This window comes from Diabrotica undecimpunctata, chromosome 1 (genome assembly GCF_040954645.1).
Source record: "Diabrotica undecimpunctata isolate CICGRU chromosome 1, icDiaUnde3, whole genome shotgun sequence".
NCBI classification, from domain to species: Eukaryota; Metazoa; Arthropoda; class Insecta; order Coleoptera; family Chrysomelidae; genus Diabrotica; species Diabrotica undecimpunctata.
Window position 1 is genome coordinate 42,325,426 of NC_092803.1, and position 25,507 is coordinate 42,350,932.

Below are 25,507 nucleotides of genomic sequence, written 5' to 3' on the forward strand. Positions count from 1 at the left end.
AATTAGAATGGAAGAGCTTATTCTAGTCAAACTAACACGAGAGACATCATCAAAGGGCCGAAGAAGTATAAAAAGGCTAAGAAAAAGATGGAGGTATATGGATGGAGCGATAACTTGGACATGCCATAAAAAGAGATCCGAAGATGAAACAGGATGAAACAATAATATACTTTGAGAAACAACCCCATTTTAATAAATGAAACAAATTGGTGCTGAAAATTCCTCAGTAGAATTTAGAAAAAGAAATTTTCGTATGTGACATTTTCATCTGTTAGATTTACGCTTCAATCTCACTTTTTTTGCTCACCCTGTAACTATCTTCCGACATTACAGGAACACAGCTGAAACTAATTATTACAAATAAATAAAGTGATATTTAATGAACGATATTTCTGATAATATATAAAGTTATTTTCGTTAGTCAGCAGTTTTCGGTTTGTAGTAATAATTTTCCTATTACCATAGATAATTTGGTCTTTGGGTACGAACAACGCGCTGGTGGAATGGTCTGTTAACAAAATCCTGTAGATAATATTTCTTAGTTTGGTAAACCAAAAGTAATGGTAAGTGTCTTTTAAAATAGTAGAATTTTTCTTTTAGTGTGACCTGATTAGAAAATGTGCTTGTGTTTTATTTAACTGGATATTATTTATTATATTCTATACTTTATTGTTAGAATAAATTTACAAGTGTTTAATTTTAATATTTATATTTCCATTTGTTCGAGCTTCTGATTGTTGAGAGTAGGATTAAATTATTACTAAGTGGATTTCACATTGTGTTAGAGTTGGTTTTCTAAGGGAGTTCAACAAAGTATTTATTCAATGGTCATTGTTATAATAAAATTTTGTAAGAATTGCTCATTCTCTAAGATTACTTCAACTTTTTCTTCCTTATTTTCTTCTTCCCCTTCTTCTTCTTCTTCTTCTGGTGGACTCCATTACTGGAGGTTTGCGATCGTTACATTAAAATGCTCTCTATTCTGGGACACTCTTAGTAATTGTTAAACGTTTATGCCCGTCCAAGTTCTGATATTGTGAAGCCATGACATGACTCTTCTGCCTACTCCTTTTCGACTCTCTATCTTCTCTTCAATTATTATTCGTAGCAGGTTATTTTTGTCATTTCTTATTGTGTGGCTTAGGTACGAGGTTTTTCTTTTCTTAATCGTTGTTATAAGTTCTAACTCTCTATTTATGTTGTTTAATAATGTTCGATTCGTAATTTGTTGTGTCGATAATATTTTTAGCATTCTAGCCGTCTCATGGTATTTTACTTTATTGTCCAGGCGTTAATTCCATACAGACGGCCTAGCCAAACGTAGCATTTAATAACTCTAATTTGGATGTCTAAGCTTAATTTATGGTTATAGATAATTTGCTTCAATTTATTGTTCATGTTCCTTGCTTGTTCTATTCGTGTTTTTATTTCTATATCTGGATGCCACTTATCGTTTAGTACTAGTCCTAAATATCTGAATTTGAGAATTGTTCTAATTGAGTGTTATTTAGGTCAATGCGACAATTTTTATCGATTTTGCTAATCACCATTACTTTAGTTTTTTGAGGAAGATTTGAGGATTTCTTGGCAGTCCCATTGCTTCACTTGCATTATTAACTTTGTCTAGTATGTTTTGTAAGCCTTCCATTTTTTCTGCTATCAGAACGGTATCGTCTGCATACATGATATTGTTAATATATTTATTGTTTATTTTATACAAATTTCGCGCCGTCTAGTGCTTTTTTGAATATGAATTCCGAGTACAAGCTAAAAAGAAATGGAAACATGACACAGCCTTGTCGGACACCTCTTTGTATACGGACGCTTTTATTAGTGCGGTTAGAATATTTTAAGGTTGCTTTTTGGTTCCAATAAAAGTTTAGAATTATGGAGAGTTCTTTTCCGTCTATTTTCAAGTTCTGTAGTTCACACAACAATTTTTCATGTTAAACTCTATCAAAAACCTTCTCTTGTTTCCAACGCCTTTCTAAATCCGAAGTGAGAGTCAGTTATGTCTATTTCACATTTTTTTATAAATCGGATTCTGTATGATATTTAAGAATATTCTTAATAAGTACCTCATTAAACTAATTCTAAGCCTAAATTCACCTTATTTGCGGGAACTAGATCTCTTTGGTATATATATGAATTCTGAGTTAAGCCATTCCTATTAGTATTATGCTTTTTCTTGTATGTAGTTAAAAATATATGTTAATAGTTTTATGTTGTTATCATCTATTAGTTTTATTACCTACATCTATTTCTATTTCGTCTGGTCTACAAGCTTTCCAATTCTTTGCACACTGTATAGCATGTTTTTCCTCTACGTCTAAGATTGGATTTCCTTACATCCCTCACTTCGACGTCTGTTGCAATTCAGGTCTGTCATCCGCAAAGGATTTTTTGATAAATTCCTTCCATACTTAAATTTGTTCGTTTCTTTCTATAATTATTCTTCCTTTGGTGTCAGCTAGAGTGGGTATATTATATTTTTTTATTATATTATTGAAGGTTTCGTTTAATTTTTTGTAGAGGTTGAATGTACTGTCTGTCCCAAACCCTTCTTTCAGTGCGTCACTAATTTTGACGTCATATAGGATTTTAAGAATGTCGAGAATTATTGCATGACATTTTAGTTAAATCTGAAAGTTAGGATCGTAATCGGTTAAATGTGAAAAGGTTATTTTTTTTTAAATATAAAATAAAAACTGTGACAATTCAAAATTGTATTTTAATATTAAAGGTAAAATTTTTAATTTACATATTAAAGGTTTCGTCCTGTATATAAATTTTTATTGCGCATTATATTGGAACGGCAGTTTGTCATAATTCCTATTCTATACATTTCAAGGAAAGTGCTTAATTAGCTAAGATTTACCATCTCGAATAATTCAAGTTTCATCATGGTTGTTGAAACACGTATATGTCTCTTTTAAACATTCTACTAAAGAGTGTTTAGTCTCAACTTGAATTTGGTATTTTTGGTATGAAGGGTAACATGTTGACCTAAAATTAACAAGAAAAAATTTAAAGACGCTAGTGATATTTCAGTACGTTATGGCAAACTATATTTTGATACAAACCTTCACTAAACATTGTGTATACACGAGTTCTAATAACATGTTCATAGTTATTGGTTAATGAACAGCAGAAACTGGTAATAAAGTTGTCCCAGCTTCTTTTTCTAATTGAAAATAATTTAATAATTTTAATATTAAGGTCGCGGCATATTATCGTGCACGTAGCGTGCAATTGGGCTGCGCGTTCACATTTTCATACATAGAACGTTTCAGTTTGGTTCGGTGAAGATATGAACTCGCTTTTCTCGTCAAAAATTATGTGCAAGTGCTCTTCTTTTTAACGATGAAGAATGAAAAACTGTGTTAAAAAGAATGTTTAAAATACATCCAATGCTAAGAGAAAGGATGAAGGAATGTAAATACTGGACTTTATACAGAAAATTAATTAATGACGATGAAAAATATTATGGATATTTTAGAATGAATAGGATTCAGTTTAAATATGTTTTAAATTTAATTTCACCTCCAGTTAAAAAAACAAAATACTACATTTAACGAAGCCATACATATCAAACCAAAAAATATTTTAAAAAGAAGAGGTATCACTTCCGTACAAAAGTCCTAATTGTTTATCACTTCCGTGATTAATTGTCACAAAGCAATAAAAACACATGCATAAATGACAAAATAGCCTCGAAAATTATTTTTTTAAATACTCTGTATCAAAATCAAACAAATGCCTAAATAAACAACTGGGGGAAAACGACGGACATCTAATTCACATTATCCTTACCAACCGGTTACAACTCGTTACGTAGCCGTCGGCATCAGTAAAATATTGTTTTTGAATATACTGAACGGAAACGTTAAGTGCCTGAAACGCTATGTTCCGGACAATGTGCGTTGTTCATATTTAAAACCATTTAAATTATATTTTTCGGAAAGTAAACGCTATGTGCTGGAAACGCAACGTGCACGATAATATGCCACGACCTTTAGTCTTTGTTCCTTCTCGGTATATCTCGGCATATTTAAAATATTTTTATGACAATAAATACAAAATTAAATTTTCACTGTAAAATGTCTGAAAATACTAACCTGGAATGACAATTATCATTTTATCAGTTGACATTGTAAAAGTACTGTCAAGATCGAGACCTTCTGCGTCAAATTATATTTATGCGCATCATTGATTGGATATGTATTTAGCGTGTTATAAACTCCAACCAATTATACATCCGTAAGTAGAATTCGCTTTAATATAAAAATACCCGTAAACAATACATAATTTTCTAAGTTCTATGTATAATAATCACAGACTTCGATCAACTATGACGTACTGAAAGAAGGGTTTGGGACGAACTTTATCATGTTTGTTGTTTAGGTTTTCTATTTCGTCACACATTTCATTTATCCACTTTTATTTTGCTTCTTTAATTTTTGAATCTATGGTTTTTGGGATTTTTTTATGTAGATGTGGTTTGTTTTTGTGTTTTCTTCTCTCGTCACCTTTCTTATTCCGCTTCTTACTTTTCGCATTCTTAAGTTCTTTTCTTTTCTTGTCCAACTAGAGTATTTTTTATGGTTAGCCGTACATTTTATATTATTTCGTTTTTTGTTTTAATAGTTTTTTTCCGTTCTTCATTATGTTTGATTGTTTCTACTTTTTCTTTATTAGCTTCGTTTCAAAGTATTTCAAAATTGCGCTTCTTTGGTTTGTTCCGGCGTATTGTTTTTAGTTTTTGTCTGAGATTGATAACGAATGGATTGTGGTCTGATTTTACGTCCATACCTGGGTAGGTTTTTGCACTCTGGCTACTTGTCTTGTCTCAAACAATGACTATCACCCCTGTCATAGTTATCACAATTTTCTTTTTTTTACTGTGTACATTATTTCTATTTATTTATAAAGTTTTTTAAGTTTTTGGTTCTTTCTTTTGATATTTTGACTCTCTAAAGGTATTCTAGCAATTCTTCTAATTATTCGCAATTGCTTCAGTCAAGATCCAATACACTTCTTTCTTTGACCATATATCCCTTATTTTTCCGCGTTGATCATTGCCTATGTAACTAATTCCCTGTAATTACATCTTTCCTCTATCCTTATTCGCGATTCTTTTATGTTCATCGTTATTCGTCGCCCTTTACGTCATTTTGTTTTCCTTTTTTTTTGTGTTTCTGTCGGTTTCCATGGTAACATTTTATTTGTGGATTTTGTATAAAAACTTAAATACAATTCAAATTTGTAATATCTGCGCTACAATGCTTGCTCCTTTACTCCTCCATATACTCTTCTTAGAAGTTTTAGTTCGAAATGCTTAAGTTGTTTTTGGTCATTATTCATTATGCATTAGTGTCTATGTTTCTGCACTTGTCTTAATAGTTTTCTTCTTTTTCTTTATGTGTCATATCCTCTAATAAAGTAGGTAGGCAATTATCATGGCAATTAGTACTACTGCTCTAAAGAGATCAGCAGAAGAGTAGTTAAGTTAAGCTCTCAAATTAATTGTTTAACCAGGAGATGTGCCTTCTTCCATGACTCCTTCTATCCTGTATTGTTAATTGAACTAAGTTATATTGCTTGCTGCTCATGACATGTTCAAGATTATGAAATTTTATTAGTATTTTAAATCTCATTCTCTTTCTGTAGGTCCATAATTCAAAGGCTTCTTATTTGTTTGAAACGTCTTTCTTTAATTTAAATGAAAATTTTAATGTCCCCGCTGCAGAATACTTTTTCAGTTTGTTGAAAGCATTTCTTGCTTGTCACATTCTTGCTTAAATATCTTCTGTGTAGTCATTATTTTCATTGATTATTATTGCCAGATATTTATATTTTAAACTTTTTTAATTAATTGTTGTTCCCAGATAGATATTTATATTTTTAAACTTAAACTGTTTGACATGTACTGTTGGGCTTTCTGGGCGCTGTTGGGCTTTTGAACATTCTATTTTCTTCACTGACTTCTACCACCCTGTCAACCATTTGTTTTAAATCTTTAAGACATTCCGTTATTAGAATATTTTCGCCTTCGAACCATATATTATTGATTGGTCGACCATTGACTTTTATTCCCGTAGTTAGTTCTTCTTCTGCTTTCTGGATTATTTTTTTATACATATAGATTTTCTCTCAGTAAATATTCACCAGAGCCGGAGATAGGTCACAGCTCTGCTTGACGTACCTCTCAATCTGTATTTTTTTCTAAAAAACGTTGTTCTCTTGCACCACAACTATGTGATTATATAAGAGAACGCTAATGATCTTGATGTCTCTTATGTCTAATTTTTTCTTTTCAAACAGTTTGATAAGGAGAATATATCTGACTTTATCAAAAGCTTTCTTGGAATTCAAAAAACATATGTATACTGAGTGGCTTTTCTCGTTCCCAGTGCATTTCTAAATCCAAATTATGTATTGCTAATGTCTTTCTCTAGTTTACTGTATATTATTCAGTGTATATATTTTTAACATATCTTTAGCGCATGATCATTCAACTTATTGTTCGGCGGTCTAAGCATTCTTTTGTATTTGGTTTTTTGGTAATGTTATAAATGTAGACCTGCCAAATGTAGATCAGTCAATCTCTGGGAATGATTCCTGTGCCGTATATTGTATTTTATATGTCGACCAATATTCCAATCTCATTTTATTCTATTAGCTTTATTATTTCCATCGGTACTTGATCAGGAACTGTTGCTCTTTGTTTGATTTATTGATTTCAGTAGCTCATCTTTTGTTATGTCTGGACCATTGTCTATATTTTCCTTTTCTAATAATATTTTTGTTTTTCCTTAAAAAGCTTTTGAATATACTCCTACCATCTTTTAAGCCCTTTTTTAACGTTTACAATTATTGTGTCGTTTTTATCCAATAGTATGCTTGATTTTTCCTTTATTTTTGTAATTGTTATTTTTCTAATTTTTTTTATGAAGCTTTAAGTTGTCATGTTTCTTTACCAGTAGCCCAGTCTCTTCATCATCATCCAGATTTCTGCTGTCGTGTAGGTGATCTACCTCTGCTTCTTCTGTCTGCTCGTTGTCTCAACACTGTACTATTTTGGGTCCATTTTGCTTCGTTTGACGTACCACTCCAATTTTTTGAAAGATGTTCCAGAACTGCCGTAAAGAGTTTGGGAGATAACGTGTCTCCTTGTGTAATTTCTCTTTCGATTTTTATACAGTTTTTATCTGTGTGTAGTCTTACGCTTATGGTTGCGTTATTTTATATATTCGCGATCAGTTTGGAGTACCGAAAATGTATGCAATTTTTCTTCAACGCTCTCATTGCGCTGTTAATTTCTATTGTCTATGTCTACAAAAGCCAGGACCAATGGTCAGTTATATTCGATGGATTTTTCTATGATCCCTTTTATGCACTGGAGGTGGTTGTTAGTGCTAAAGTTTTTCCTAAAACCTGCCTGTTCCCTAGGTTGGTAAAAATCTAATTTGGTTTCCAGTCCATTTGTTATTATTCCTGTGAATAACTTGTAAAGGTAGTTTAACAGATTTATGGTTTGGTCATTCTTGAGATCTGTTGGATTGCAGTTTTTGTGTAATAAAATGATTAGTGCACTCTGTCATGTTGTAGGTGTTTCATTTTGGTGCAAACATAAGTTAAACAATTTCTTTATACTCTCTAAAAGTCTGTCTTCTCCAATCTTTGCGGCTTCTATAACGATATTATCTTTTTCCGTCTGTTGATATATCAGGCATCAATTTCGATCCTTTTTCAAATTTGTTTCCTGAATTTTCTAACTTTTCTGTTAGCTGACATCAAGATTTTGTTGACTTCTATAAAATTATTTATCTCCTTTCTTTCATGAGATTTAGGATTTCTTCAGTCATTCATTTATTTTTACTGCTGGTGCAGGTGTTATTGTTGTCTAACATGTACGTTTAAGAGCATCTTTTATTATATTGTCATTTCCTGTTTGCATCCCCTGCAGCAATAATTTCTTTTTTTTCTTTAAGCTGTTCTTTAATTTTCTGTGTGATATGCTCTTTGTTGTTGAGTCTGTCAAACGAGATACTTATATTTTGTCTAATTTAGTTTTAGCTGCGAGTTTCTTTAGTTTAATTGTAAACCTTCTTAAGGGTGCGTTGTGGTCGTGAACTGATCTCACATCAGCTCCAGGTTTTAACTGATGTTATGGAGTTTCTATACCATTTGTAGATGAGAAGGTAATTAATTTATTACCTAATTAATTCATTATTTGAATTCTGATAATGTTATATTGCTTCCCTTCTGAAGATTTTCATGTATAAAGTCTCCTGGATGGCAGATCGTAATAAGTGTTTGCAACAATAAAATGGGTTCCATTTTACATAATTTGTTTGTTTGACTTTAGACTGTTCGCAGATGGCGTTTTGTTCTCAGATGGCGCTATAGGGTCCACATGGAAATATTTTATAATTACTTCTTTCGACGAAAAAGGTTTGATTTACATTTAGAGCTTCTGCATAGTCTGAAGAGCCCTGATAGGATGAAATACGTCTAAGCGAATAGTCGAAGCACTATATTGACATCAAATCTTGACTGTTTTTTCTCCTATAATATTTTGTTTGTTATTTTGTGAAGTATTTCCATTTATACTGTTTGTAATAACCTTTGTGTTATGTTCGTGTCCGATTGGATCTCAGCATTGTACATTACCGGTTTAACGGACGTTATATACATATTGTTATCTTATTTATTTTCCCAAATAGAATCGTCTGGGTAATCAGTTATTCAGTTTAATTTAGTTATTTGTTATGTTAACACTTTCTTTTAATTTACAATCACTAGATAAATTTATTCTAACTAGTCCGATTTTATAACTTGATCAATTATTTTGTTTTAAATTGCCAATTTGCATAACTAATTTTCATCTATTATCAAATTGACCGAAGTAAAATTAGATAGATGGGAACGAAAAATTCTTAGAAGGATATACGGAGGTGTAAAAGAAGGGAACATCTGGCGAAGAAGAACGAATGAAGAAATAATGCAAATATATGGGCAACCAAAAATAACAAGACTTGCTAAAATTCAAAGATTAAGATGGCTCGGACATATAGCAAGAATGAAGGAAGGAAGAGTTCCCAATGAATTAATAAACACGGAGGCTGGTACAAAAAGAAAAAGAGGCCGCCCCCGAAGAAAATGGCTGGAGTCGGCAAAAGAAGATCTGAAGTCGCTGCGGGTACAAGATTGGAAAAACTTAGCACAAGATAGAAAGAACTGGAAGAAAACCATTGAAGCCTTGGGCCTTTGAGGCCTGTTGAGCTGAACTATATATATCAAATTGACCAAAAAAGGACTTGGAGACTCTCTTTTTCGAATGCAATAATCGGTAAAAATATTCCCACTGTCTATCTTAGCAATCACTTTGTTGTCCCTCTATATGTTTTCTACCGTTTTTATGTTTTTACCATACTTATTTTCAGTCACAATTATTATTACAGTTATCGCAAGTCTTTACGAGCATTGTTTACACAATAATTTAATGATAATAAGCTCTGTATACTAGTCAAAGTCTAAACGACTATAGATTTCAATGTAACTTTAGAAAACAAATATACGTTTAAGGATAATTTAATTGTGAAGAAATTCTTTCCCCAACATAAAATTTTATAGACAAAAATTCTTCAACAGCGGCATAGTTTTATTTTTTTCCCTATTGCAGTTTAAGTGAGAAGCTGCCAATTTATTAATTACGTAATTTGAATCATATGTTTTCTATAAGCTACAAGTTTTTCTATTTGCCTAATGTAAATATATCATAATTTATTCACACATGGCCTTTATCAGAAACATCATCATTCTCAGCGTACTCTACCGATTATGGTGCAGAATCTCTTCCATAGTCGTTCTTCATTTCTGCCTACGATTGTCTAATATTCGCTTTTCTGTATCATGTTGTTCTGGCTTGTTTCCTTATGTCATAGTCCCATCTTAAATTTCGATGTCTTCTTGGTCTCTTAAAGCCTCTTGTATTTGATATCACAGTGTATTTCTAGTGGACCATTCTAAAAATTTAATTATGTGAATTACATCAGTAGTTTTGATTTTCTGTCTGATCCACTCTATTCTTTTTTGATCTCTCTTCGTTATACCTAGCACGCATCGCTCCATTGACCTTTTAGTAATTTTGAGTTTCGCTATTATCTGGTGGTGTAATCTGATAATTTGGCACTAATCGAATCCTTTTTTCTTTATATGAAATGGCATCCTGGATTTGAATTTTACCAAATGATGCGCAAGCTAGTTTCATTCTTTTGCTGATTCCTAGGAACAAGGAGCCAGATATGTATTAATTGTCCCAGGTATACATGCTCGTCTATTGTCTCAAGTGCAGTGTTGTTTATTATTACATCTTGGTTATCAATTAGCTCATTGTTTTTGCTTTTGTCAAGTTCACTTTTAGGCCAACTTCATTTCTAGCTGCATTTAGGTCGCTTATAATTTCTTGTAGTTCTGCAGGATTATTAGCGATATTAGTGGCATCAGAACGATGCCATCTGCAAATCTTGGTTGAGGTATTTTCCATGAATGGATTAGCCCTTGCTCTGCCAGCTCATTTTGCTAAATATGCTTTCTACAATTGCAGTGAAGAGTTTTGGTGTTATTGCTCTTCTTGTCGGACGCCTCTGGTAGTGGGAAATTCTAAAGTATTTTCATAAATTTTTACCTTAGCTTTTGCTTGTCTGAATATATTTGCTAAAGTTGGTTGGTTGGTCAAAGCTTCTATTACTGCTTTGGGATATAACATAGAATCGAAAGCCATCTCGAAATCTATGAAGGCTAATGCTAGCGGTATTTCATATTCTTTAGCTCTACTCATTAGTTGTTCTCTAAGCGTATGGATATGATCCAGGATACTGAAGTCCATTTCTGAAGCCAGCTTACTCTCTTGGCTGTGCAGCATCTAATGCATTTGTTAATCTGTTGTTGATCTTTGTAAATATCTTGTATATGATTGGCAGTAGACTTAGTTTTTGATATCCTTTTTGCTACTTTCCTTATGAATGAGAATTATGTTTGCTGTATTTCAGTGGTCTGGTATGCATCTCGATCTTAGACAGTTCGTAAATATGTCTGCTAAGATTTTCCAGGTTTTATTGCCAGCATATTTAAGCAGTTCCACTGTTATACCATCTATTCCAGCTACTTCACCGCTTTTCATTTATTTTTATTGTCGATTCTACTTCTTCCAAAAAGACTTCTAGTACATCTTAGTTACTGATTGCTTTTTTAAGTGTTTTAAGGGCTTTGTATATTTCGCTATAGAATTTAGTCAAGAGTTGTTTCTTCCCAATTATTACTAGTTTTCTCGTTTTTTTTATAGTTTTTTTTTTGTTTTCATTTTCTACCAATCTTTCAATGTTTTTTCTTATGCCTTCCTTAATACTTTTTCCTATTTTTTCACATGTATTGTATTCTCTGTATGCTACTATTTACTTTTATTTCCTTTGTTTATTTTATTAGGCATTATTTTGATTTATTAGATAGTTCCCTATGTTCATTTTGTTGTTGCGGGCGATTTCTTTGGCACTATCAGGGATGATTTCAATTAATTGAGAGCTGTCAAATTGGTTTCTTTTATCAATTTTACTTTGGTATTGATCTAAATTTCCTTTTGGATTCTTAACATTTATACCAGTTACTGTTGGTTTTGTGATTCATTTTATTCTTTCTAGTTTTAGATCTAGAAAAATTTTTGCTCTGATTATTCTATGGTCACTTCGTGTTTGAAATTTATTTATTGCACTGACACCTTTTATTGTAGCAATCGTGTTGGTTAGAATGAAGTAAATTTCGTTCAAAGTGGTTCCATTTGTTGCTACCCAAATCCATTATCTGTTCGATTTTTGTTAAAGAATGTATTTGCAATATGCACGTCTTGGTAGTGTGAAAACTGAACAAGTCTTTCTCCCCTTTAATTTGTCACACCGATTCCATACTTTCCAATGACTTATTCCTTGGCTTTTTTATTTCTTACTTATGGCATTAAGCCAAATTGTTCTCAAAATAAAAATATTACTGATTAATAATTTTATTTTGAGATCGATTTCCGAAGTGGAAATTAAAACGTCAATAAACTTATTTTAAACTTCAATTGTGGCTTATTCCCATTAAAATAGTAATTATTATTAATATTTCTTATAATTTGATAATGCAGTTTCAATTATCATTAGCATTTTTTTATAATATAGATAACGTCATGCCTATTACATAATAATGAATCTGTTTCAGGACGAAAATAATATCAAGATGTTGAACCTCATAATAGGTGTAGCTATTGTGCTGGTTCTTATCTATTTTCTGGGAATAAAACCATTAAGCTACTGGAAGAATCGTGGAGTTATACAGGGGAATCCAATATGGTTTCTGGGAGACAATTGGCAACAGATGATGAAGAAACAAACTTTCGCAGAAATGGTACAAAAAGTCTACAGTATTGGACCTGGAGCTAGGTATAGTGAAGAAAATTATTACACATTTTAAATATCTTCTCTGTATGTATCAGATCCGTTGCTGTTTAGCTAGAATCTGTTTTAGTGTTATTATACAATATCATGTAATACAATATATAAACAAACAAACAGAATTAATGGCACAGCTGAATGTATCCAAGAAAATTAAGAGCGATTTAAAATTTTATAAATTTTTACAGATGCAACCATACATCTTCTTTACTAGAACGTCATTCGTAATAAGAACTTCCTAATAAATTTATTATCTTAGTCTTTTCTATCACTTCGTACTTATATTTTATAGTTTTGTTGAACTTAGTTCATGTAGTTCATCTCAATTGCACCTGCTAGTTTTACAAGAGCAACTTTCCAAATTTTCATTAAGCTACGTCCTCCGGACCAATTCAATGATATCAGTATAGTAGTAACCGTGATAAGGTACCAGTCGCAATATCTGATTCAAATTTTCGTTTAAAAAATAGTGATTTGCATTACTATGTTTCTTCTTCGTCTTCTTCCTCAGCTTTTCCCTTTTCAGGGGTTGCTACTCTTCGTCGCCGCTCATTTCTGTCTATCGAATCTTATTCACCAAAACCTTTCTCTCTTAAGTTCTCTGCCACACAATCCTTGCATCTCAACCTCGGTTCTTCTCTACCTCTCTATCCTTCATCCCACATAGCTTTTATCTCTACGTATGACATGACCAAATCATTGCATTCTTTGTTTTTGAATCTTTTCTGAGACTGTAGTCACCTGGCTCTTTTCAAAATCAAGTCATCTCTGTTCCTGTCCCTTCTAGTCTTACTCAATATCCACCGTAACATTTCTTTACAGGTCATACTTCAGCGACGTATACCAACGTAGGTCTTACCACACTCTTGTGTATCTTTCCTTGCAGCGCTTCTCCGATTTTTTAATCCTAAAATACCCTGCTTATTCGCTTACAGTTAACGCAACCAGCCTGTATCCTATGGCCAATTTCTCGATCTAGTGTCCCATTTTCCGTTATGTAGGAGCCAAAGTATTTAAATTCTCCTACTCCTAGTTTTTCTCCAAGCAATGCTATATCCTCAATCATTCCTCTTCTTCCCAGCTACAAATACTCCGTTTTCGACTTGTCCTTTCTCTTTAATAGCCCTTCTCCAACACTCCAACATTTCTTTGCTTTCCTCTACTAACACGATATCATCAGCAAAGATCCTTGACCAAGGAACCCCCTCCCTTACTTTCTCTGTCAGTACATTCTGTCGTACATCCATAACATGATTAAACAGGTAAGGACTCAGTGAAGAGCCTTGATGCCAACCAACCCTCACTGGAAAACGTTGGGTCAATCCGACAGAAGTCCTTACTTTGGTGTACGCTCTCTCATACATATCCATCACGAGCCTTACGTACTCCTCAGGAACCCATTTTTCTCTCATTCATCTCCATAGCTCTTGTCTAGGAACTATGTGGTATGCCTTCTTAAGATCTATAAATATCAAATGTAGCTCTCTTTTTTTTTCTCTGTATTTCTCTATCAACTGTCAAAAAGCAAACAAAGCCTCCTTCCTGGCACAAACCCAAACTGTTCTTCTTTCTCCATGCATTGAGCATCAACCGTCATTTGCCACAAAATATCAACCTTTTCCTCTTCTAGAGCCTTACAAACCTCCACAGGTATTCCATCAGGTCCTACTGCCTTACCATTCTTCATCCTATTTAACGCCTCGACAACTTCATCTTTTGCTATCCCCGGTATTACATTCTCATTTGGGATCCCGCATCCTCTGTATCTCCACTAGTGTTCTTCATTCAGCAACTTTCTCATACCATCTTGGCTTTATTTCAACATCGACTTTATTTCAACATCGACTTTATTTCAACATCGACTTTATTTCAACATACATAATATTTATTTTTATTTGTTTATATAGTTAAAAGCAAGTATTTGATGACATTATAGATTTAAAAATACTGTTACTGTAAAAATAAAGTTGCTCTATCTGGATGGGATGCAATTTGTTCGGCAATTTGTTTGGAGTGTAACTTTCCTCTTCACGACGGATTTGCTTAAACATGTGTATTTAGGTTCCTCTTACCCTCTACTTTACTTTTGGACTTAAACCCAGGGTTGCTTTTACTTAAGTGGTGAAAGCCACACCATCTCGGGGATGAAAAAACATACGGTAAAAATAATATCGGAAATTTATAAATTGACTAATTCCAAGCATCTTTTATTCTATAGAGTTTTTTCACTAAGTTCTTCCTAAAGAACTCAAAAAAAGTAGGTTCTTCTTTGTCAAATTCCAAATCGAATATTTCAAAGTCAAATAACAAAACAATGAAGGACTTTTCGAGGAATCTCTCATCAGAACATTTTGAAAGTTTTATTTTTGTTTTTTTTTTTTAGTTTCTAGCATCAGAACATTGAAATAGCACGTGCATCATTCATTAAACTTAAAAAGTTTCTTTGTTGTCGGGATATAAGGTTAGAACTACGCCTGAGAATGCTTCGATGTTACGTGTTCTCTACTCTTCTTTATGGCTTGGAAGTGTGGACACTAAAACAAGTCCATCTGAATAAGTTGGCCGCCTTTGAATTTTGGTGTTACAGAAGAATCCTACGAATATCATGGATTCAAAGAATGTCAAACGTGGAAGTAACTAGAAGGATAGGAAATGAGGCGGAAATAATATTAACTATCCTGGCTTAAGAACTTAAGGGAATGGTTTGAATGCAGTAGTGCAGAACTTTTTAGAGCGGCAGTCAACAGAGTCAGCATAGCCATCATGATTTCCAACCTTCGATAGAAGATGGAACTTAAAGAAGATCAGAACTAAGCGAGTTACGTTCAAAATAAGTTGGTTCCTTTTTTCTTGGTAAAAACATCGTGAAAACCAGTTGCTCAACAAGTCCTCATAGACACTACGCCTAAGGACTAGCAACCCCAGTGAAGTCCTAGTTGCCATGTGATGAATGTCTGTTATAATTTAAACATCATAGTTTCTAAATATCAAAGTTAATCTAACTACATTTAAAGGGTTTTTACCCACATATTTAGTGGCTTTAAACATGTAAATCCATAGAGCACTGATGATGGACTAGTTATTCCAAAAACATTCTCTGATATAGCTCGATAGGGTTTTTATATTAATATACCTTTTATAAACGAATTTTTTCATTCATTTTTTCAGGTTCATTTACTGGAGTAAAAATACTCTTAGAAATAGTATAGAATTATTTTTTTTTACTTTTTAGATGTCTCCCCATAGTCGGTACTACAAACAAAAATATTAATTGTTATTTAAAAAAGTTATAACCAATTAAAATTGTAAAAAAGGTCGAAAAATTCAAAAGTACGCCATTTTGGTTTTTTTCGTCTGTAAAAATGTTTCATTGTAGTACCGACTATAACCAATTTGATACAGAATATGAAACCATTTTGTTTTTTGCTTTCAAATGATTCGTTTCCAAGATATGATGACATTCACAAAAAAATTGGACGAGTTTGGGCAGCCATTTTCAGAGCCGCTATTATGAATTTTTTTTTAAAGTAGTTTAATGTGTGTACTTTCACCTTTTTATTTTTTCAGGTTCATTTACTGGAGTAAAAATACTCTTAGAAATAGTATAGAATTATTTTTTTTTTACTTTTTAGATGTCTCCCCATAGTCGGTACTACAAACAAAAATATTAATTGTTATTTAAAAAAGTTATAACCAATTAAAATTGTAAAAAAGGTCGAAAAATTCAAAAGTACGCCATTTTGGTTTTTTTCGTCTGTAAAAATGTTTCATTGTAGTACCGACTATAACCAATTTGATACAGAATATGAAACCATTTTGTTTTTTGCTTTCAAATGATTCGTTTCCAAGATATGATGACATTCACCAACAAGTTGGATGAGTTTGGGCAGCCATTTTCAGAGCCGCTATTATGAATTTTTTTTTAAAGTAGTTTAATGTGTGTACTTTCACCTGTAAAAAGTTTGATTTTGGAAGAATATCTTTTGTACTATAAATAAAGTTTATTTAAAAAAATCACGTTTTTGGAGGTATTTAGTTTTGGGGCTATAGTGCACATTTCTATTGCGTGTTTGTAAGTTTCCCAACTATTTTAGTTTGCTAAATATGCAGGAATTTGTTCAAGATATACTCGAAATAAGGTGTGCAATAATTTCACAACATTTATTATCGGTGATTGTTCTTGATTGTCTATTTATCTTGTTTTTTTTATGAAACATGATATTTTCCAGGTTTTCGAAAATTAGTTCAAGAGATACCTACTTGCTTCATATTCTCTTCTTCTTCTTCATTTGCCTCATTCTTTAAGGGCATTGGCAATCATCACAGCCAGTTTACCCTATCTGCAGCAGTTTTGAACAGTTCTATTGTAGTTTTTCCACAACACTGCTTCAAATTTTTTCAACCAGGACGTCCATCGTCTTCCTGGTCCTCTTTTTCCTGTGTCCCGGACAATTGCCCGAAAACAATTTCCCGAAAGACAATTCCCCGAAAGCAATTCCCCGAATGAACAATTCCCCGAATGGATAATTCCCCGAATGGACAATTTCCCGAATGGACATTTGCCCGAATAGACAATTGGCAGATAAACAATTGCCCGAAAAGAGAATTGACCGAAAAATATATTTAAATATTCTTAAAAATTGCTTTCACCTTATTGAAAGCGCTTCTGGCCATCTCAATGTGTCATTTTATTTCAAGGCTACGGTCCCATTGTTCATTTAGCTCACATCCCAAGTAATTGTCTGTGGGTATTTTCTCTAAAGCTTTTCCTTTAACGCAAGTTATTTCGTCTTAATCTTGTTCTTACTGTGTTCATACCTCTGCGTAGTGCTATCAACCAAAATTTGCAGGTCTTCTCTGCTGACCGTATATCTGTATCGTCTGTATATCTGAAATTATTTACTAGTGTTCCGTTAATTGATGTGCCGTTATTGATACCTTCTTGTGCCTCTTTAAACATCTCTTCTGAGCACCTATTAAAAAGTAGAGGGAATAGTATATATCCGTGTCGTACTCGATTGCTTTCTGATATCGGTGTCAATTTGTAATGATTCTCACATCCTGATCATTTATTTATGTTGACATCTCGACACCGTTCTATGAGTGTTTGTATAGGAAATAATGCCTCTCCAGTGCCGAAACGTTTGCTAAATCCCAGTTTGTTTCTTGTTATTCTATCGTCTAGTTTTTTGTAGACACCTTCATGTATAACTCACAAGAAGACTGTTAAAAACATTTAAAAACGTGGTTCATCAAGCTGATAGATCTATATACTTCCCATTCCATTGCGTTGGGTTTTTTGGATATTGGGATGAACTCATATATTAGCCATTTTTCTGAATTTTCCCGGTATAGTAAATTTCATTGAATAATTCTAATAGTATATTAAGGTGGTTTTCTGTTAGTAGTCTTAAGATTTCTGTAGTTATTTATCCGGTCCCACGGCTTTATCATTTTTTAATTCGTTCAAGTGCTTTTCCATTTTTCCCTTTGGTTTTAGGTCCATTTATACCTCTTGGTTCTATTGTATACATTATTTCGTCGTTTTCAAATAGCTCTTTTATATTTTCTTCTCATCTATTTATTTTCTCTGCACTTTCAATTATTATTTTGTTGTTTTTGTCTATTATGTTTCCAATACTTATTTTTTTTGTATATACCAGCTGTCTCTAATATTTGTATAAATATTAAAGCTGTCATGTTATTTTTCTAATCTTTCTATTTCTGTACATTTTTCTGATAGCTACAATTTCTTTGCTCCTTTGATTTTTGTTTGATTGTTTTATTTAGGTTTTTGTATTGTTGTTCTTTTTATATTTCCTCCATTCCGATATCTTCACTTTATTGCTTGTGGTATCCATTGTTTGCTTTTAGGAGATGTATCGCCCCCAGCTGTTGTTGTATGATGTTCTCCAGGATCTTCTCTAACTCGCTCCAGTTTTCTCCAGCGTTAAGTTGTCCTTGTATTTCTACTTTTTGGATTTCCTTCCTGTATTTGTACTTTGATCTGTTGGCGGAGATCAGCTTCTTTTAGTATTATTTGATTAATTCTTATTCTTATTTTTTTATTCTTATTCTTATTCTTATGCTTTGTGTTTTGGTAGCTGTTTTTAGTTTCTTTAGTTTGAGTTTCATATATGCTAAAACACGTTTGTGGTCACTTGCTATATCTGCCCCTGGGCAAGCTTTGCAATGATGTATTCTCTTATCCCTCTATAAATCATTACCTGAATTAACATGAATTAATAATGCTTGTGTAACCGTCTTATACTGTAATATTACTGGTGATGTAGTGTTATCACAGGTAGCCGCAGGTACAGTTTGTTCGCAGGGGGAGCTTTATCCCCTCTCTTGTGAAGTCTGGTCATGGATAGATTGATAGCTAGATTTAGAAATGACCTATATCTCGTCCGAGGCTATCCGGATAACCTGGTCATCTTAACCCACGGCAAATTTAATGGCAATTAATAAAAACCCATCAGGAATCATCTTATAACCATAACAGGCTTTCTTACTTGAAGTATGCCAGTCAAGGAACGCTTGTATAGACCGGAGTCGTTTTATGAAGACTTAAGCTTCAGACTATGTAGTAGAGAACATAAAACAATCAAACATATATTGCACAACTACGAGGTATTAAATCTCTGGCAGCTAACAGTTTTTGGACGCTACCAAGTGATTCCAAAAACATATCCTATCCATGCATGGATTCGGCACAGGTTTAACACAACCATGACCATTATTTACCTATGACCTTGATCAACAAAAACAGTCCATTATTTGTTTTGGGCAAAACACATTTATTTTTAACAAAACATTGATAAGTTTGCTATACAAGTTTTATGATTACCACTGTCCATTATAATGATAAAGAATTTAAGAAGAATCTTATTTAGTAAATACTGGCTAAAATCGTTTTTGATTACTTTTAAAATCAATTTAGATGTAGATTTATTATTTGGGCGTATTAGGGCAGTTGATGTTATTTTATTACGTTGTTATGCTTATCTAAAGAAATTAAAATCCAAACGAATGCGTGGAAACGAATGATGTGTACCTAAATGAAGATGCATACCATATAATCGAGAAACAAAATTGTATTCTTAGAAGTAATAGTGACGTTTCAGCACTATTGTAGGTCTTGTATTGCACTAGTATTAAAGAAATACATATTTATAATTTGTCTCACGGTAATGTAGGAATATGAATATTATTGACATGTGGATTAATTACAATAAATAACTTTAGGTTAGTAATTAATAGTTAAATCTCCCTAAAGCCGCGATCGTCGATGAAAGCCGGCAACTCAGGGATTCAGTTGGTTTGCTATCGAAGTAAACAGGATATGATTCACATAAACACATTGTAAATATTTTACATTTTTTATACAGTAGTTTTTTTCTACAGCGAAGACAAGAAGTCGTAAAATTTTATTACATCTTTAGGTGTAAGATAAAATTCTGAAATCAGTTAATTGTTTCATTAATTTATCAAAGCAGTGAACACGTATTTTAGTGTTGTGAGCAATATGGAAGGCGAGAGCAGTCAAAGTAAACGATGCCCAAATTTTTCGATGGGAGAAAAAACTATTATATATAACGTGTATTCTGGACTCAGTAAAATCAATGAAAGTATGTTGGTCAACGATGTAGGTACTCTATGTAGTGATATCCAGAAGTAGAAAACGCATCCAGCTTAAAGATGACACCAAATATGCTATTCGCAGGAAATTCCACGCTTTCTTTTTTCGATGCGAAATCCCGACTTTAAAGAAAGTTGAAGTCGAAATAAATTCCGATGATTCAATACCCAAAATATTAAGACGTGATTTATTGCGAACATTAGGGCAAATGAACATCAAATATATGAAAATAGGCAGAAAATAGCAGAAAAAAGATAAAATAATCTTATGGTGGAAACATTACTTATAAAAAATCCGAGAGTATCGTCGTGAAGGGCGTAAAGTGTACTATTTAAATGAAACTTGGCTGAATCAAGCTCATACTTTTTCAAAGGCGTGGCATGATTTTGAAATTAAAAGTCATCGACAAGCCTTCATTGAAGGGTTTTCAACAGATTTATAAACACCAGTGGGTAGAAGACGGAGGCTTATAACACATATTGGCAGCAGTTTGGTTTTTTTTTCGTTGGTAAACCAACGATTACCATGAGGGAATGGACGCTCAAAGATTCGAATGTTGGTTTTCAAAGATTCTACCAAATCTTGAAGCAAATTCTGTCATTGTTATCGACAATGCGGTATACCACAGTCGACAGTTGCAGCCAACACCAACAACTGCCTGGCGAAAAGGTGGGAGCATCAACTGGTTCTCTCAAAAAAATATACCATTCGATGACATATTGAAAGTACAATTATTAAATGTTGCGAGAATACATATACCCGAATTCAAGAAACATGCTGTCGACGAAATGACTCGTGAAAACAACATAATTGTATAGCGCTTCTTTCCTTATCATTGTGAGCTTCTACGGGCTCAAATAAAAAAAAAACAAGTGGCAAGAGAAAACTTGAGTTTTAAAATGAAGGAGGTGAGAAGCTTGTTATTTACTGCTATAAAAAATGTCACACCTGAGTCTTGAAAAAATTGTATAAGACACACTATATAAGACACACTATAAAAGAAAAAGATAAATTGGTAGAATATCTATCATCGCAAACTGGCAATGATTTATCGCATTCACATTTCTGAGAATCTACTGCCTATAAACTTGATTCTCAACTATAATAAATAACATATAAAATACTAAAGAATTACTTGAAACATGTAAGATGGTTAATTAATACCATTTAGTGATATAGTTATTTATATTTATTTGGGTCTGACTAAAGGCGGCGTTTGTTTGAAATTGATATCTATCATGAACAGGCAACATATTATCGAAAATGACTAGGTATATCTGCCGTTAGATGAGTTAGCACTGATGACAGATGTAACAGTTATCTACTATATTTGAAGTGAATTTTATAATGAAATGTAATTAGTTTTATGTTCGTTGAAGATACCGATAATGAGTTCTTACTTCATTAATTTATTTATATATAGAAAGAATTAAATTATTTGTTTGTTGGAAAATGCTGATGATTTAGAACTTCTCGTATTGCCTTCCTTTTCCACATTTTAAATTTAAGCAATTTTTTGCACTCAAGCAACCTATAGTCTAATAAACAAAAAATAAAATTAGTCATCCAAAATCAGGCGTCGCAATTAGTAAAAAATAGCCGAAAACACATTGTCACTTTACATTTTAACAAAAGAATACTATATTTATGCCTATAATAATAAACATAATACATTATATCCAGTTTATAAAATAAGTTTCCATGAATACAGAGTACAATAGTAAACAGAACAAAATGAAATTATCAAGATTCAAAGTTTATCTCCGAGAAAAATTTAATTCTTTTTAGTATCAAAATAACCGAGTTAGTCTATTTAATAGAGGAATTAATCAATGTCCTGACCTTATGTCGAAATGTGTTTACACAGAACCCGACAAGCAGAGGAGGAATATAAATAACTACATAAAGAAGAAAAGAAAATCAACCGCAGAAAAAAAAGAGAAAATATGAACACAGAACTATATCAACTATAAAAACTAAGTAAACCAACAGAGACAAGAGCATTTTACCAGAAACTGAACAAAAGCAGAAAATAATTCAAACAAAAGATGTGAAGAAGATAAGAAACGTAATATATTGCCAGAACAGCAAGAAAAACTAAGAAGATTGACAGAACATTTTAAGGAAAAGCTTGAGGGGGGAGAACCCTGATATACCGTTAAACCAAGCAGACAGAAAAAGAGACACTGTTTTTTATAGCTTCAAGTCCTAACTGTTTACGAGAGCTTTTCAAATTTATACTCTACCTGATAGTACCTTTTTCTTCTTGTAGTTCCTTCTCCTATCGGAGGTTGGGTATCATCACAGCTATCCGTATCTTATTGGCGGCTGCTCTGAAAAGATCTACTAAGCTGCAACTACACCACTCTCTTAGATTTCTTAGCCAGGAAATTCTTCGTCTTCCTATGCATCTTTTATCCTTGATTTTACCTTGCATTATGGGCCTTAATGTCTCATATTTCGCACCTTATGTGCTTTATGACCTCGCAATCTTTTTGTAGCCTTCTTAACACTTCTGCGTTTGTAACTCGTTGGGTCCATGGGATTTCCAAAATAATTTAATAGCACCACATCTCAAATGATTCCAATTTGTTTATATTGCCAACTTTTAGTGTCCAGCTTTCCATTCCATACAACAAAGTCGAGAACACGTAGCATCTTAAGGCTCTTATCCTCAGCTCCAGAGGAAGGTCTTAATTAACAAATATTGTTTTCCTTTTTATAAATGCTTGTCTTGCAATTTTAATGTGTCCTTATTTCTCTACCTTGGTCATTGTTTTCATTTACCCAGGTTCCCAGATATTTGTAGCTATTCACTCTTTCTACTTGTTTTCCCTCGATATCTAGCCTTCCTACTGTATGTTGCTTAGAAATAATCATGCAGTTGGTTTTCTTAACGTTCATTTGTAGTCCATATTTTATACTGACTTGATGTAATCTATTTACTAAGACTGTCTGCAAAAACAGCGGTGTCGTCTGCGAATCTTATGTTGTTCAAGATTTTTCCGTTTATTGATATACCCCGTTGTTTTTCTAATATTGCTTCCTTAAAAATGGCTTCGCTGTACAGATTAAATAACAATGTGGACAGCACGCAACCCTGTCCAACACCTCGTTTGATTTCTATAGTTTTCGTATCGACATTTTCGATTCTAACCTTTGCTTTTTGATTCCAGTACAGATTGACAATAACCCGCATATCTCGACTATCCACATTCTTTTCTTTTAACAGTTTTACGAGTTTCTGATGTTGTCTGTGTCATCTATATAGTCTTCTATTTTGTTGTATAATCTTCTATGTATTATTTTGAGAAATATCCTAAGTGTGTGGCTTATTAAGAAAATTGTTTTGTACTGGGAGCATTCTGTCGCATGTACTGATGTTAGTAATGTTACAAACGTGGAAAGCAACCAATCTTCGGGTATTACTCCTGTTGTATATGTTTTGTTGAATCTAAAAGTATCCATTTAATTAGCTCAGTGGGTATCTGATCTGGGCCTACTGATTTTGCGGTCTTTGCATTTCTAATTGCCTGTTCTAATTCCCACATTATTATTTTTGGTCCTGTTTATTCCTGTGGTTCTTCTTGTATCATTCTATCATCGTCGAATAGTTTCATTATGTATTCTTGCCAAAATCTTAGTTTATTTTTGATGTCTCTGCAATAAGTTTATCATTATCATCAATGAGTATCCCACAGTGTGCTCGCTTTTTGGTATTTGTTAGTTCTTTTATTTTTTTATGCATATTAAATCTGTCGTATTTTCTGTCATACTCTTCTATTTCTACTCTGATAGTATACTTCATTCACAATTATAAGAACTGACTTATGCAGAATTTAAAAGTATCCCGCTGATAAAGTCGACGCCATAAAGTGATTTGCCTCTTCAGGTAAATAGTAAAAAGGGCCGGCTTAACGAATTTTATATTTTATTTGGCATTTACATTACATATTTAATTTAAATAAATATCTAGATAATTAAGGGAAAAATACATAAACTGATAACTTATTCAATATACAAAATCAACAAATGCAAAAGTATTTTTTTATTTACTTTTTACTTTAAATGTATTATTTAATTATTAGAAGGCCATGAATCTAAACTTGGACATAATTTTTAATACCTACAAACATTTTAAAATAACATTTTCTTGTATATCTAAATTTAAAATCACTTCAGTATTAATTAATAATTATGATTTTCCCTATCTACCACTTATTATTTTATAAGATTATTGATTAATAATTTTATGTGATGCCCAACCTTTAGTGAAGAATAATTTTTTTTCGTGAAATTATTAATAAAGAAATTTATCATTTTTTGCCAACTTTTTCAGACATGAAACGGAAAAGTTAAACATAACATGTCAACATGAATAAATATGAACCTTTTAAAACGAGTAAATCGGTACTCACCTGAGGGACCGCAAACGTTCGGATACAATTAGCGTCCCTTTGTAAAGACAATGACGTCGACTTTACTAAAGTAACAAGACATTTACTTAACACAGAGACTACACATTACTCCCCTGAGTTAGTGATAAGTTATAGTCTAAAAAAATCATTATGAAATTGACTGGCCAGTTGGTTGTGAAAACCAGTGCCAATAAAACACAAAACACAAAACACAAAACACAAACACACACACACACACACACACACACACACACACACACACACACACACACACACAAAACGAGTATAAATATTACATCACATAGATATTATGTTAAATCTGTGTCACTATCACTGTCGTCTTTTAAATTGATGATAATATTTTGTATATTATATGTAGGAAAATATGAATTCTCAGCTTTCATAACATATGAGACTGCATTTTTCCAACTATTCGCATCAATTTTGAGTACTTCCTTTTCAATTAAATGCAGGACAGATGCATTTAAATGTGGCGAAGTATTATTTCTTCGAACTCTTGACTTAAGTTGATGCCACATATGTTCGATTGGGTTAAATACACAGTAATATGGTGGAAGTCTTAAAATCGTATGACCCATGTTTTCGGCATAATTATCACAAAAGTATTCTTTTTTCAATGCGAAACTTTTTAAAATGTCCAATAAATCCTTCTTAGTATTATCTATGTGAAAATAAATATCTTTGTCATACAAGTAATTCTGTATTGTTATTTTCGTATCGCTTGAACTGGGAATTTTATTTAATTGCCTGCTATGATATGTTGCATTGTCCATAACTACAACACTATTAGGGGGTATGTTGGGTATTAACTTATTTTTGAACCAGTCTTCAAATATATCTGAAGTTGTGTTGTCATGGTAATCGAGACATGAATCACTGATGTTTTTAGCTGATAGAGATAAGGCATTTGGAACCCATCCATCGACTGATCCAGC

At 32.6% G+C, this 25,507-nt stretch overlaps 1 protein-coding gene across 1 annotated transcript in view; it reads left to right on the top strand.

Annotated features, from left to right (window-relative positions):
- The first annotated feature begins 405 nt into the window (after positions 1-405).
- The window catches only part of LOC140448688 (cytochrome P450 9e2-like), a 48,064-nt gene continuing 22,962 nt past the window's right edge, over positions 406-25,507 (top strand). The window contains exons 1-2 of the mRNA XM_072541800.1: positions 406-563; positions 12,259-12,479. Of these exons, the coding sequence (XP_072397901.1) occupies positions 561-563; positions 12,259-12,479 (224 nt within the window). The 5' untranslated portion in view covers positions 406-560. The remainder of the gene's footprint in view (positions 564-12,258; positions 12,480-25,507) is intronic.